At 22.1% G+C, this 16,541-nt stretch overlaps 6 protein-coding genes across 6 annotated transcripts; 4 read left to right on the forward strand and 2 right to left on the reverse strand.

Moving 5' to 3' along the window:
• Window positions 1-416: 416 nt before the first annotated feature.
• SRAE_1000311700 (Hypothetical protein) lies at window positions 417-2,021 on the forward strand (the record flags this gene model as incomplete). Its single annotated transcript, XM_024650271.1, has 1 exon — window positions 417-2,021. The coding sequence occupies one exon, from the start codon at window positions 417-419 to the stop codon at window positions 2,019-2,021; it is 1,605 nt and encodes a 534-aa protein (XP_024504065.1).
• A 335-nt stretch (window positions 2,022-2,356) lies between these two features.
• Window positions 2,357-3,100, reverse strand: SRAE_1000311800 (Thymidylate kinase; the record flags this gene model as incomplete). The annotated part of the gene is made up of 3 exons (XM_024650272.1): window positions 2,357-2,479; window positions 2,527-2,930; window positions 2,974-3,100. 3 exons carry the CDS (start codon window positions 3,098-3,100, stop codon window positions 2,357-2,359), a joined length of 654 nt encoding a protein of 217 aa, XP_024504066.1.
• Window positions 3,101-4,125: 1,025 nt separating this feature from the next.
• On the forward strand, window positions 4,126-5,649 carry SRAE_1000311900 (Hypothetical protein; the record flags this gene model as incomplete). The annotated part of the gene is made up of 1 exon (XM_024650273.1): window positions 4,126-5,649. The coding sequence occupies one exon, from the start codon at window positions 4,126-4,128 to the stop codon at window positions 5,647-5,649; it is 1,524 nt and encodes a 507-aa protein (XP_024504067.1).
• A 555-nt stretch (window positions 5,650-6,204) lies between these two features.
• On the reverse strand, window positions 6,205-7,867 carry SRAE_1000312000 (T-complex protein 1 subunit delta; the record flags this gene model as incomplete). The annotated part of the gene is made up of 2 exons (XM_024650275.1): window positions 6,205-7,560; window positions 7,604-7,867. The coding sequence occupies 2 exons, from the start codon at window positions 7,865-7,867 to the stop codon at window positions 6,205-6,207; spliced, it is 1,620 nt and encodes a 539-aa protein (XP_024504068.1).
• Window positions 7,868-10,654: 2,787 nt separating this feature from the next.
• SRAE_1000312100 (Hypothetical protein) lies at window positions 10,655-11,866 on the forward strand (the record flags this gene model as incomplete). Its single annotated transcript, XM_024650276.1, has 4 exons — window positions 10,655-10,685; window positions 10,969-11,063; window positions 11,108-11,241; window positions 11,290-11,866. 4 exons carry the CDS (start codon window positions 10,655-10,657, stop codon window positions 11,864-11,866), a joined length of 837 nt encoding a protein of 278 aa, XP_024504069.1.
• A 2,475-nt stretch (window positions 11,867-14,341) lies between these two features.
• SRAE_1000312200 (Hypothetical protein) lies at window positions 14,342-15,408 on the forward strand (the record flags this gene model as incomplete). The annotated part of the gene is made up of 3 exons (XM_024650277.1): window positions 14,342-14,539; window positions 14,604-14,984; window positions 15,070-15,408. 3 exons carry the CDS (start codon window positions 14,342-14,344, stop codon window positions 15,406-15,408), a joined length of 918 nt encoding a protein of 305 aa, XP_024504070.1.
• Window positions 15,409-16,541: the final 1,133 nt, after the last annotated feature.

Here is a 16,541-nt window from a genome sequence, read left to right on the forward strand (position 1 = left end):
AACTAATTTGTAAAACATTTATTACAGTTGATTTTTTTTTACTTTATGTATAAATCAATAGTTAAAATTTAATATTTATAGTTTACAATTTTTAATTAAATTTTAAATATACATAATATATTATTAAATTTATAATAAATTGTTAACATACAATATAAATCTAGTTAATTATCCTTAATGTGTCACTAAAAAAGCAAACTGTTATTTTTTATATAAAAACTTTGTGTTTTGTTACAAATATGTTTACAAAATTTTAAATTATAAACATTAATTTAACAATATGCATTGTCACATTTCTAGCCTAAAAGCTTGTAAATAATTAAATAAAAAGAAATTAATTAAATTTTTAATTATCATTCTTAAAGTTATTCCTTAATTTAACCTTAACTATTTTTATTCTACCTCTTGAAGAAATTATGAATTCTGAATGCAACATTTCATTTATTGATATAATGAGAATTTCTTTAATAAGAAAACGGATTATAAAAAATTATTTATCTATATCTGATTTAAAAAATCTTTCTCAAACATGTCAATGGATGAATTATTTAGTTAATAATGAAAATGTTTCAAGAAAAATGGTATGGTATAATGATATGCCACATATGAAAATTCATGTACCTGGCCATGGATTTTTTAAACCATTAGGAAAAAATAATTTAAATGGTGTTATATTTGAAAAAGAAGATAGATATCCCTTTTTTTTAAAAGAGAAAAAGAAGTTTAATAAGGAAATTATAAATATTGGAGATTGTATTTGTTTAAGTGTTGAAAATAGTACTGGAAATTTAAGAGACAAAGATAACAAAATTGTTGTTAATAAATTGAGTAGTGAAATTAACAATATTTGTAAAATACGTAAATATGCTATAACTCTTCGTTTTATGGAGTATTGTTTCTATAATGATTTTATCATAATTCATATTTTAAGTTATTTAAAACATAGTAATATAAAATCAATTCATATCCCATTACATAGTTTAATGTTTGGATCACAAAAATATAATGGATTAAAAGAAGATATTTTTGAAGGTTTCAATCAACTTAATGAAATTGTACTTTTTAGTTCACCTGCCATCAACGCAATTACTACTTTTGTCAAAAATAGAACAATCATAAATCACATTTTCAAAGCTTTTTCAAAAGTAAAAAATGCAACATTAGTTTTCAGGGATCTTGGATGTGACTATAATTCAATAACTGATTATATTCATATGATTTTGGAGATTGCTGTGAAATATGAAATAAAAATTAAATGGGATATTACTTCTACATTTGAATTTTTTAATGCTAAAAGAAATGTGAATTGTTCAATTATAAATTGCAATCATTTTCCATTACAGAAATTTGTTTCCTCTTTTTCAGTTAATATTACAAACATTGATTCATTTTTTAATGTTAAAGAAAATTTAATATATATGGAAAATTTAGAAACTCTAAAATTAAAGATTTATGTCTCAGATTTTAAGATGAAACTTTTAAATAGAAATTGTGAAGAATTTTCTTTAAAAAATTGTAAAAAATTGAAGAAAATTATATTGGATTTTAAATCAAGTAGTATTGAGTTAGAAACCGAAATACTTCATAATGATTTAAAATATCTTGCATCATTGATGCCTGAATCAGTTGAAAAGTTGGAGTTACACAATTGTTATGAATTAACTAGAGAAGTAACCGAAGTTATAAGTAAATACATGCCAAACATTAAAGTTATCATAGCAAATAATGTTTCATACAGCGATTATGATTCTCTTGAATCTTTCAAAAATTTATTGGCTTACATTTCTCGTAATAATGTTTTTATTAAAATCCCAAATACAGTTCAACTTCTTGCTGTTGGAAATGTAAAAAAGTTGTCATTTTTAAATGATCCACCTTTGAATGAAAAACAAGTAAATGAATATTCGAAAAGATTTTCAAAAAAACTTTCAAATAATAAAGATGACTACATCTTTTTTAATAATATTTATCAATGGGATATGTATAAAAATTTACTTCTAAATAATTTTATAACATTTTAAAAAATTATATTTAATTGTTTTTAATTTTATTTTTAATAAACTAATAAAGCTTGTAACAAATTCTATATAATTTAAAAGTTGATATTTTGCATAAAAAAAACTTTTGTTCATCAGCATATTATTAATTTAAACATCTTTTATTCTAATTGTTTTTGATCGTATTCTATGACAATACAAATAAATTAATAAAAATATTATTTCAACAAAAATACAATCATTACTATATCTTAGACATTTTTTTATATATACATTATTATGTTAAAAAATTTTATTTATGCTAATATTCTACAGTAATAATAAAAAATAGCAAATAACACCGCAACGAAAGAATTAAATTACAATAAATCACTTTCAGTTAGGTAAATTAAAGGTTTTATATTCGGTGAATCCAATTTCTCAGAAACAATATTTTGAATGTCTTTTGAAATTTCATCTACAGGTCTATTGGCATTAATTATCTGATAAAAAATATTTACTAAACTTTAATCAAACATAGTTAACTAACCTTACAAATATCCTTGTTTTTTAACATTAAATTTTTCATCTCTTTATAAACAATATCTTGGAAAGATTTTTTTTCAAATACTTCATCGCCATAACCATCACGAGTTCTTGCAGATTCAGGTTTAATATCAAAAAATAAAACAATATCAGGTTTAGGTAATCCAACATCTGGACTGATAACCCATTTTCGTTCAAGACCCTTTGCCAAAGAATATGATATTCCTGAATAAACATAACGATCACATATAACAACAATACCATCATCCAAAAATTTTTTAATCTCATCAATTATTGCCCAACGATTAGCTGAAAATAATAAATGTAACGTATTTTTGTTTTGTTCAACTGATGTTGCTGTTTGGAGAAATTTATCAATTGCTGGTCCAGTTAATGGTTCACTACGATCTAAATATAATGTAACAACTTAATTTATCTAAAATTTTACTACCTGGAACTCTTCGCAAATGAGTTTTCAATCCTTTTCCAGATAGATAATCAACAAGGCATTTTGATTGTGTAGTTTTTCCACTCCTATCAATGCCTTCAAGTACAATTAGAATACCCCTATTAAGCATTTTCCAAAGTTATGTTGTAAGCAAAAAAATTAAAAAAAAAATATTTAGAAATAGTTTAAAAAATCCTAAACGCAAAATTAATAATTATTAATTAAATAAAATAAAACAAGACTACAACTGTTACCTCTCAAAGTATGGCATGCCAAATTTTGATTTATACATTTTAAAGTCATAGAATAAAGTAAATATGGCGCTGACAATAGTTGCAAAGAATTTGGAAACAAATTGGGATAAGGTTGACGTGAGAAAAATAATACCTAAAATGTCCCATATTATCAACATTTGACTTGAAGTATTTTGATAATAGTTTCACTTATTTAAGACATAAATAATAATTTATGTTTAAATTTAAATATAAGACAAATGACGTTGGATTTTTAATTTTTAAAGAGATTTATAAATTTCTAAAAATAATTTTTTTATTCTCGATGGTTTACCTTTTGAATTCATTTTGTGTTTTAATACTGGGTAAGAACGAACATTGGATTTATCATTTTAAAAGTAAATACCTAAAAATTACGGATTGAAATTAGTTTAAATAATATTTGTGAAGCTATTTCATATATATGTGTATAATTATTTGTTATTATTTTCAAATTGATAATGTTATTTTCAACAATTGTTTTTATTTAACAGGCAAAGAAATTGTGCACAGATGTAAAAAAAAGTTATAAAAGTGTATATTAATGAAAGTAAGAAAAAAAAACTGTTATGAAAAAGCAATAATAAATTTCTACCAACATAAAAGTAGTTAAACTGGCATTTTAGTATTAGGTTGCATGTGAAAACTTTAATTATAAATTTTTTATAATAAAAGTAATAAATTTTATTGATAAAAACATTGGATAATATTAGACTATAATTTTTATTCACGTTAAATTTGAAATAAAAAAAAATTTTAAAATTAAATGATAATTATATTCAAATTTATTTCAAATAAAATAATTTACATATAAGAAAGGTTTTTATAAGTTAATATTTATTTAATTTTTTTATAATCTTATTTCAGTTATACTTTTCTAACAATGGAAAACGTTGGTGGTATTGAAGATATTATAATGATGTGTGCTCCTAACGCACCAGATCCAAATTTCAATAAAAAAAAATCTGTTAAAAGGAGAAAAAAAGTCCATGCTAAAGAAAATGAAAAAGACCACGACTATGACGACATAAATGTTAATGATGACGAAATAGATGAGGTTGTCGATGTTGAAGAAGCTGGAACTAAAAAAAATGATTTAAAGAAAAAAAACGATGATGGTGATGAAGAAAAATACAAAGAGGAGGAGAAAGGTAATGATGATATGAAAGAAAAACGACAAAAAAGAAGAAAAAAGAAAGATAAAAAGGATAAGAAAGAAGATGAAAAAGATAATAATTTTAATGATGAGAATTTAAAATCCAAGAAGGAAATTGATTATGGGACAAATGAAAAAGTAAAGAAAAATAAGAAAACTAAAGTAAAAGAAGAAGAAAATGATCAACCAAGGTGTACCAAAAGTGATGGTGAAGATGTTGATAAACAAAAAAAAAGAGACGAAAAAGATGATGATCAATTTGGAAAAAATAGAAGACGTCATACTATAGATAATGAATTTAAAAAAGAAGATTATCCAAGAAAAAAAAGAAGTGATGACGACAATGAGGTTTCAAAAAGAAGGGACGTTGATGAAATAGATAAAGTAAAAAAAAAATCAGATGATGACAATGATAAAAATAAAAAAAACAATGAAGATTACAAAGACAAAAAAGATAGAAACACTGAAGGTGGTGAAAAAAAACGTATGATGAAGAAAGCAAAAAATGTTGTTAAAGGAAAAAATGATGATTTGAAGGATAAAAAGAAAAATAAACAAATTAGTGAAGAAGATGATAGGAAAAAAAATAAAGGAAGTGAAGATGACGAAAATAGAAAAAAAACACTTCCTAGTGATGAAAAAGGAAAAGATAATGAGTTAGAAAATAAAAAAACTAAAGTTGAGACTGATCGTCTTGAAAAAAAAAAGTTACAAGGAAAAGACACAAAATTGAAATCAAGAATATTTGAAAATATTGAAATTAAAAAAGAAAATGATGATTCATTAGGCAAAAAAAAACAAACTGAAGATGATACAACAACTAGAAATTTAAAAGAAGATAGTGGTAAAGCTGATAACAAAAATAAAGTATGTAATGATAAAAAAAAATCCACTATCAAGACTGATAAGAAAAAACCTGTTGTTGAAGAATTAGATAAAAAAAAGTTATCAAAAATTGATAAAACGAAAAAAGCAAAAAAAAGTGACAAATTTGAAAATGTAACACCATCGAAAAGAATAGATAAAGTTAATAAAACAACAATTGAAAAAAAAATAAGCGTTCAGGAGGAGAATGAGAAAAATGTAAAAAGAAATAAATTTAGTAAAAATGGAAATGGTCAACAAACAGAACCAAGTATAGAAATTGTTAAAAAAAATAATAAAGTAAGAGGAAAAGATAGAACTAAAGAAAAAACTGCAATTCTACAAAAATCAGCACTTTCAACCCCAAGTCCGAGTGATGGATTATAATACTTTAAAGATATTTGATAATTTTAAAAAGAATATCTCACATCATTGATACTCCTTATTAAACAACGCCATTAAAACTTGTATTTAAATGATAACTCCACAAATAATTTGTAATTTAAAAAGTATTAACTTTTCGTAACACTGTATAAAAAAAATATAAATGCATACGATTTATTTTTCTTATTACTTTGTGATATTCCTTTATCATATAACTTTACGAAGTATTTTTAAAGTAACGTTAAACTTCTCTTAGAAAAAAATATATCAAAGTTATCATAAAAGTTTATCAATTTTAAAACGAATAAAGCATTTATTAAAACAATAATGTTAATAATAATAAAAGAGATACAAAAGCAAGCATATTATAACAATGATATAATTCATATATAGAATTTATTATTTTAAGTGGGAAAAAAAAATTTCTTTTATTTTGTTTTATATCATTATCACAATTAGCATTTTATTATTTTTAATGGAAAAAAAAATTTATTATCAATTTCCCTTGACTGTTAAAAAAATGTAGGAAATTAAAGCAATAAAGCACCAACAATTTTTTTAACGAATAGTCATAACAATATCATCGATCTTAAGAATTGAACGAACGCATTCAGAAGCCTGTTTAATAGCATTCAAAGTTACCAATAACGGTTGGAAAACATTTTCTTCTAAAATATCTGTTACGTATCCCTTTCTAACATTGACTCCAAAATTCTTGTTGCCAAGAGCATGCTGATTTCTTAATTCTGTAACAGTAACAATAGGTGAAAGACCAGCATTCTCAGCAAGAGTATATGGAATTAATTCAAGAGCATCGGCAAAAGCTTTCCAGCAGTAATGTTCAGCACCTTCCCGAGTTTGAGATAATTTTCTTAGTTGAACAGCAACTTCCATTTCTGGAGCACCACCACCAGGAAGGAGAGCCTTCTTCTTGACAAGACACCTAATTACGCATAAAGCATCATGCATTGAACGTTCAGCTTCATCAAGTACCAATTTATTTGAACCACGAAGAAGAATAGAAACAGCATTAGATGAATTTTGAATTCCTGTAACTTTAACAATCTTTTCACTTGGACTTGTTTGAATCTGTTCAACACGTTCAGCTGAACCAAGTTTAGATGCATTAAAATGTTCTGGTGAGGCAACAGGAACGGCACCAAGAATTTCTGAATAAAAACGTATATCAGTCCTCTCGATATCCTTAATAACCATAATTTTCATTTTTGCAAAGAAATGAAGAGCTTGATCAGTTACGGCATCACGAAGGATAGACTTTTGGATTAACAAAACATTGCAACCGGCTTTTTTTATGGTATTACATAAATTAAGAATGTATGAACGTTCCTCTTTAAAAACTCTATCCATCTTAGCATAGTCATCAATTGCAACACTATTTTCAATGTTAGTTTTTGGTGGAGATATTTGAAATTGAATAATTCCTATTCTTGCTTTATCTACAACTGTTGGTCCTCCATGTCCCATAGATTTTTGATCAATAATAGCACCATTGATAAGTTCAGATTCTTCAACAGTCTCTCCAAGTCGTTTGATAATTTTTATCATATTTATATCACAGTTCTCATCATTTTGTGAGTCAACAATCTTCTTGACAGCAGATACAGCCATTGGTGCTAAGACATCAGAATAATTAGATACAACTTTTGAATTTAAACTTGTTTTAGCAAGTTTAATTAATTTATCATTATCGTTGAAATCTAATGGTATTGCCATTTCTTCCAAAATTCTTTGTGCTTCTTTTCCTGCTGTTTGGAAAGATTCAGATATAACTGTTGGATGAATTCCCATAGCTAAAAGCTTCTCTGCTGCATCTAAAAGAGCTCCGGCTGTAACTGTTACTGTAGTTGTACCATCACCAGCCTCTATATCTTGAGCTTTAGCTAAATCAACTAACTTAAAAAAAAATTTAATTTAAAAAAAATAATTAAAAGATTACCATTTTTGCTGTTGGATGAACAACAGACATAAGATCAAGAATTGTAGCACCATCATTTGTGATTGTAACTTCACCATTAGCTGCAGAAATCATTTTATCCATACCACATGGTCCCAAAGAAGTACGAATAGCTTGGGAAACAGCTTTAGCTGCAATAATGTTACTTGAGAGAACACTTTCAGGCTTTTCTTTATCCTTGAATGCTTTGTTTCCATTGATAGTATTCATGTGACCTGAAGCAGGAGCTGCAGTACGTGTAGCCATTTTTGAAATAATTTCTAGAAGAAAATATAAAATAAAATACAATTGTTGAAACAAAAAATGAGTCAAGAAATAGTGAAAATTAAGACAATAAAGATTTTGTAACGAAAATTTTTCAATGCATTTTTAAGGTTGGAATAATATGTATGGTATTTATTCTTATCCAGAACAAATTTTAATGTAATTGAGGGTTTCTTTGAATGATCTTGAATTTTTTTTTGTTTTAGAAATAAAAATTATTGTTTAGAAGATAAATTTTGTTTAGTAAAAAATGGATATTGATACAATTTATTAAGATAAAATATAAGGAAACAAATATTTTCTAGATTTTTCTAGAATAAAAATTAAAAATGCATTAATTGAATGGGCACTATACTTTAGCTACTGTCCCTCTCTCCATTCAATCATTATAATCTCTGTTAAATTTTTATTAATAATATATTTATTTGTTGACAGAAGTAGTAGAAAATTTATTATCAATAATATCTAATTTAAAAATAGTTTTATCAATTTAAAAAGAAATATTGTTATTTGTAAAGTTTTATTGTTCGAACCAAACTTACTTTGGTTGATCTTTCAGTTCATAAATAGAAACAGTTTTTCATACTACAAAAATTTGTTTTATAGTATTTTCTTAAAATATTTTATCAAAAAAAAGTTTGTGTTAACATTCAAATTCTTATGTATCTACCATTTAAAATACCACAATAAGTACAACAAAATAATAAAAGACTAGAATTTAGGATTAGAAATCTTCCAATTATTTCCTCAACTTTTGATTTTTTTGTGTTCTTCTATGTATTGTTATTATCTTAAAAAGGAAAATAATTTTTTTTAATTTTTATTAATATTTTAGAAAGATATACATATATACAAATACTTATTTTTTTTAATGATATGAATTGAATCCATGTTTTTAGTACATGGGCAATTATTTTTAATCTTATAATTAATCATAAAAAAATGAAGAAAAAATTTTCGTTGGAATTTAAAAAATTCAAAAAAAAAAACTTAATTTTTTAAATTTTTTTCTTCATTCATTTTCTAAAAACACTACATAATACAATGTAATTGAACAAAATTCATTTATTGTGTATTGTTAAAGTGTTTTTTTTCTCATTTTGTATATGCGTACACTATTTGAAAAATAATCCCAAACTTTTTTCTTAATCATTTAAGTTAGAATGACAGGTATCTAGGTACAATATGTCTATCAGGATTCATTTAAAAAAATACATTTTAATCATTAGAAGATAGGAACAGTAAAAATGATTTTCAATCATTGAACGCCAAATAATATTTATTATTTATTAAAATACTTATCATTAAATATTTAATACTTTTTACCATACTTGTAATATATTTTTTTAAGAACACTACTAAATAATTAAATCATAAAATATAATAATTTTTTCATTATCCTTTTATCATATATAATCTTATACTCAAAATATTTTACCTATTTTTCTTATCATATAGATTTACAAATTTTTGTCAATTTTTACCCTATATAGTAGTAAAAATGTATAATAATCTTTTTTAATTTGCTTCTTAAATTTTTTCTTTATCCATTTTTGTACTATTGATAAAAGAAATAAAAATTTATTAATTTTAATGCCTCTCCTTCCTTTTTTTTTCTGTGAACTTTAATACTCTTTTACCAATTGATGTCAAAACCTAATCAAGAGTTTTATATTATTTCTTTTGTATTGTCAAATATTTATTGGTATATTAAAAAATAATAAAAAAGGTAAATGGAAAAGAAATGGATAGAAATAAAAATTAGTATATAAAATTTTTGTTGATAGCGGAATCGAGTAAAAGACTTTTTTTTATTAAGAACCTATTTTTATTATCTAATAATAATTGAATAGGAAAAATTAAGAAAGTAAATATTTACACTAATTGTATGTCTATTTTGTCACAAGAACACATTAAACAATATTACAATAAGTTGTCTTGTTTTGTTCTTTTTTATACTTTTTGTTAATCCTTTATAAATGAAGTGCCGTACATTATGGAGAATTAAAAAATAAAAAAGAAAAAAAAGAGAATAGTGAAATGATAAATATTATGTTAGATGCAAGAAAGAAAAAAAAAATATCTTGAAGAAAAGTAAATTTTAAAAATAAAGAATTTTATTATATTTAATGATAAATAAAAGAAAATTTTAATTCAAAAACAACAGATTATGATTAGTAAGACAAAAAAGAAATAAATATACAAAAATTATTTTATAAATTATACTAAAATCTTCTTATTTTCCATCTTTATTTTTAATGAAGAATTAGATGATCATTAAAAGGACATTTTTGCATAAATAAATTTCAACGATATTATTAATAATAAAAGATTAATGGTATAATATACTTTAAATGATATTTTATATAATGTTGTTTATGATTCATTTGACAATATAAAAATGTTAAGGAGGCGAAAGATTTTGTTATGGAAGTTTAAAGTACAAAAAATGAATTTATCTTTTCTTTTTATATCTATCAATCAAATTTCTTTTATTTTGTAAATAATACATCTGTAATAGTTTTTTTTTTATTATTTTTAATTTGTAAATCATTGACAAAATGTAAGAAAAAAAAAAAAGAGTATTAATGTAATGTCATCAAAAAAAAAACTTCTTAGTTTAAAATCATTACAGCGATATAATTATATCCAGTGAATGATATAATTCTGAAAATCTGGTTTTGTTACTTAAACAAACACATATATACAATACTAAAGAGATGAGTAAATACTATGATTAAACGACTATCACTGATAAGGAGGAATGTAATGGCATATTTCAATGAAAATATTTATAAAGGTATGGAATTTGATAAGGGAAAATTTTTTTGAAGGCTTTAACATTTTTCCCATAATATTTTTGTATATAAAGAAATAGTCAGGAACATTGTTATGTCATTATATTTTATAAATATAAAAATTTTTGTCTTCAATAAACTTACCTAGGGTGTGGTATATTAATTTTTATTTGTTGAAGTCCCTCTTCTTTTATCTTTTATTTGGTATATAATATAATATAATATATATATATAATACATTAATTCTTTTTCTTTTTTTTTATACTACTTTTTTTTATAATTAAGATTTTACATTATTATTATTAATAGTTATGATTATTCTCAAAATTACATTTATCTTTCTATTCTTATATTCTGTTTGTCAAGTTAATACTATTTGGGTAGGTGAAATTTTATTATAATTTTAATTATATACAATTTAAAGATAGGAGAAGAATACTGGACTAGTATTGATAAATTTGGAAATATTCTTGATGGCAGAACAACTGATGATTTTGTTACTATTGATACTGACAGAAGTTTAAAAAATCCAAATGATAAAATTTTCATTGCATTCTGGTATATTATATTTAATATCTATTGTTATTAAAAAAATAACCATTTCAGGATATTAAAAGATCCTTATGGACATCATGAAGCTTTTGGAACTGCAAGAATACTAGGACCAGGTAAAATCTGTGGAACATTTTTAAATCGCCAAAATACCAGTGAAAATTTATGTGGAGGATTTAGAGTTTTATCAAGAAATAAAATGAATGGTGTCAATCCATTTGAATTTGTACCCATAACACAAGTAATTAAACCATATGCAGTTACCTACAGAAAACGTCATCCAGCTAGAATTTATAGTTATAATAAATATGAAAATTTTATTGGTACTGCAAATTTAAGAAATCGTGTTGTATGGGGAATTGAATCAGATTTAACAATTATCAAAGTTGAGGAGGCATCTACATATGATGATTATGTTCAAAATATTGAAATTTTAATAAAAAATCCATCACTTGAACAGATTGATTCAGAAATGTTGGCAAGATTAAGACAAGAAAGAGAGAATGCTGAGAAACTTCGCCGATTAAGAGAAGAAGAAGAAAAGCTAAAAAAAGGAATGTTACTTGATGAAGAAATTCATAATTTGAAAAACGATAATGAACCAGCATTTAGACATCGAAAACGTCTCTAAATATATTTTTATTTCTCTTAATAACAAAATATTTCAAGTACATGTCCAAAAAAAAATACATATATATCTCTTTTCATACTAATAATCAAAAACTGCCAAAACAAATTAAGAAGATAAGAATGAGTGATTGAAGACACATACACACCGGTATAATAACCGGATTTTACAACATTTTCTCCGCGGTAATTGAAAAAAAAATTGTAACCTTATTGTATCTGAAAGATGTTTTTAAAAAAATTGTAACTTGAGAATTTTAATATCATTTTTTTATAAAATTTTAACCCATGAACGATTTTAAAAATTTATAAAGTAATAAATATAACAATAATTTTTGTTTTATTAATTCTGTATACATATGTTTTCTTTTTTTTTATTTTCATAAGATTCATATTTAATCATCTAGAAATTTTTAATTGTTGACATTCAATTTTCCTATCTTTCTATCATACACCATTTTTTTTCACAGTTCAATTTTAGGCATTTCTTTGTTATATGATTAGAAACACACCTTGACTTAAAAAAGTACAATATTGAAAGTAGTGATAAGGCATATGTATTAAATTAATCAATTTTAAAGATGTAAGATAAAAACAAACAATTTATTTAAAATAGATATAAGTTAAGAAGCCTATTAAAATTAATATTTTTCTAAACCAACAAATTTTATAAAAATTACACCCATTTTTATATTGAAAATTTAATATAAAGTCTTAATAAAATAATATATTTTTATCAATCAAATAAATTGAGTCATATTAAATGTACCTTGAATAAAAAAACTTATTTATAATATTATGAAGTGTTTCATTGACTATCTCAATTTTAAAAATAAAAAAATAAATTATTTTTTGAAAAGTTTTTAATTTTTTATATTACTTTCATTGGATTTCATGAAAATATTAATTTACAAAAAGATTACCTGTTCTTCAATTAAATTATTTTAAAAAAAATCCATGAAATATTATTGTATCTTAAGAATGATATAAATTAATATGTCAGAATCCATCAAAAACTTGACAAGCATTAAAGGGTAAAAAACATGTTACAATTAAATTCATGAAGCCTATAAAAGTTTTTTTAAGATATTTTCAGAGATAAAAAACATTGAAATTATTATTTTTAATTTATTAAGAATATATATTGCCTATCTTTATGAAACTAACAATAAAATTGCTTCTAATTTTTTTTTTTTATTTGTACTTAAATAAAATGACTTAATTTCAAACTTTTTTTCTTCCCAAAAAAAAATTATAAAATTTTCCTTTTCAATAAAATATATTATAACACATTTTTAATAGAAAAAAATTACAAAGATAACAGAAAGATTTTGCAACCAAAAAAAAAAGAGTTAATTTTAATGTTTTTTTTTATATTTTGATAAAAGATTAAAGATAATGTTTTAGGATTTTTTTTTTTCGATAAAAAATTACGGTGATAAGGAAAACATTTTTTCATTTTTGTTTCATGCCAACCGTAAACATCTATTATATATAAAGAAGGAAGTTAAAAAATTGTAGGGAAAAAATATTTGTTTATCTTTTTTTATAATATTAAATTGTTAAAGAATGATAAGGAAAAATAACAAAGGAGATTATATTATAAAAGAAAATTTGTGCTATCTTATACCTTTCTTTTTATTAAAAAAATTTCTAATAATTTCCTTTTTTTTAATACTTCTTATATCTAAATAACTTCCACTTTATTTTATTATTTATTTGTTCTTCTTCTTTTTTAAATTAACATAGCACTAAACATAATAAATATAAAAAGTATATGTTGTATCAATTTGATATATGACATCAAAAACAAAAAAAAAAAGAAATAGATATGTAATTATTAAAAAAAAAAAATTATTATTAGTACAATATATTTTTAAAAATCATATTTACATTGTCATTACCACACATGTTTCCACATAATTATTTTACCATTATATTTTTTTTAATTAAAAAAATTTGTATCCCTTTTTTATATAAATTTAAAATATTATTTTATACTTATCTATCTTACACTTTTTTTTTATAATCCTTTCATTAGCAATTAACTTAAAAAGAGTATAAAATAAAAAATTTTAATTGCCCATTATTTTAACTATAGATTTTTTTTATACATACTTAACAAATATTAATGTATTTATATATAGATATATAATATTTAGAAATTTCTACTATTAATTATGATTTTTTATAGAGGTAAAAGAGTATGAAATATTATCAAAAAATTTCACATACATTTGTTTAATAAAAATTTTTTTTCTTAACAAGTGTATTTACTTTATTATTTATGTAAAATTATTAAAGAAAAAAGTTTAAAAATAAATAAAAAAAAAAACTTTTATTTGTTAATATATATATTAATTTTTTTGTATTACTATAAGCAAGAATATTAGAAGAAGGAGGAGAAAAGAATTGCTTTCTGATGTTATCATTATCATCAATATTTTTGTCTTTTTTTAATAATTATAACAATGAAATAATGGTACAAGAATCAAGATATCTTAAAATCATTTTTTCTAAATTTTCTCTTTTTCTCCTTATCATTGTTGGTGGGATAACAGGTACTATTATTTGTATTCTAACAAAAGAATATGATAGGAGTAGGGCTATCTGCCTTATCAATGATTTGTTACCACCTGCTTTGGATTATCATAGACTTGCTATGCCAATTGCATTGGTAAGTTTTTTTTTTTATTGTATTAATAAATAAATAAATATATATTTTTTTTGAATATTTATAGTTATGCCGATCTATTGAATTTTCTTTGATAATTAATTTTTTACAACTTTTTTTTTCAATTGTTGCTATTTATGCATCTTTAAAAGGAAAAAAAATACTTTTTATTATAGTATATAATTTTATTTTTGTCTTCATTACCTTTGGTGCTATTTTTTTGGGCCTTTTATTTATTATCGTTGTCAAGAAACTTGTCCTCAAGTCAACTTTTACACTTTTTTTAGTGTTATATTATAGTGATGATGAATTTTGTTTTGTTATTGAACCAATTCTTCAATGTAAACAATATAACATAGAATTATTAGAAGGAAATCATGTTAATTTTACAACAGGACATTCCAATGATGATATAATTGAAACAAAATGTGGTTCTAGAAGTGCTAATGTATGTTAATTTTTTCTTTTTTTTAAAATTTAATATTCAATTGTAATTTTATAATTTAAAAAAAATTTTTTTTTTTTATTTTTAGATTTCAACAGATTCTAATGATTGTATAGAGTATTTAGCAAATGTAACATTATACAATACATGGATACTACACCTTTCAATATTGTATATTCTTTTTTTAATAATTATAATTATTCAAGTATTAAGATTCACATCATGTAAGAGTAATAATGAAATATTTAGGAGTATAATTAGTACTACTAGGGATCCACCACAAGATATGGATATAGGAAGTAAAAGTAGTAGTATAGTTTATAAGGAGAATAATAATCAAAATTCTAATACTCAGGAAATGGAAATGATAACATTCTATTTAAAGGATAAGGCATATATTAATGAAGAGAATGCTGATTATTTATAGTTTATTTTATAGAAAAAAAATTACGGTTGTAAAATATTATTATCATAATATTTTTACTTTGGAATAAATTTATAAAAAAAATAAAGAAGTTATATTTATAATTGATTTAAATAAAAAATGTACTTTTTATAATAATAAAAATTATTTTTAGTATAGAATATAATATTATTTTAAATACTATACTATTATTTTTTTACAATAAAGTAATAAAAAAAAAAGACTTATTTATTGTTAGTGTAAAATTATTAAAAATTTTTAATTAAAAATTTATCCCTTCTTATCTTTCAATGAAAGATAATTTAAAGTAAAGTTTTTTTTTTCTATAGAAAGATAAAAAGATATTGAAATAGATTATAGTTTAGACAATGATATCAACTTTTCAAACATTGTTTTTTCTTCTATTTTAATTGTCAAGGAAAATCCATTTTCTTATTTAAATAAGATGAAAATTTTTGAAAATTAAAAATTTAATTATATATTTTACATTTGATAAAGTACAATTTTTCTTATTTTAAACTTATGTCAAATATAGTTATATCAATATTTCTTACATTTATAAAATTTTCAAAATAAGTAATATTACTTTCCAAATGAAATAAACATCATTTTCTCAAATACCTTTATATTTTTTTTTTACATTATACATAAACAAAAAGTAAAATAATGTATATAAAAATATATATATATTCATTAACAATGAAATAATATAATATAATTTATATTCATAAAAAAAAAGAGTTATATATCTTTAGCTTTATCCCATAGTTGTTATATAAAATTTTAAAGATAAATCTTTATTCATAAACCATTAATATTACAACCATTTTATAATTTCTTTTTTTTTATATATACTCTTAGTTTAATCTAAAAAAGTTTATTTTTCAGTATCATGGGATTATTACATCCATTTAAATTTCCTTTATTTTTTCTTAATATTTATACACATTTATGTTAAAATATTACTGAAGATTGATTCCATTCAATTTAAAGGGTTAACATTAACTTTCTTTTTTATAAAAGGAAGATACTTAACAGAGAATAAAACAAAAATAAAAAGAGTAATATTCATTTTACAACATCTATTTTAAAAAAAAAAATTTACTTATAGAATGTCCCTTTAATATAATATTTCT

Source organism: Strongyloides ratti, assembly GCF_001040885.1.
Source record: "Strongyloides ratti genome assembly S_ratti_ED321, chromosome : 1".
In the NCBI taxonomy this organism is placed as follows: Eukaryota; Metazoa; Nematoda; class Chromadorea; order Rhabditida; family Strongyloididae; genus Strongyloides; species Strongyloides ratti.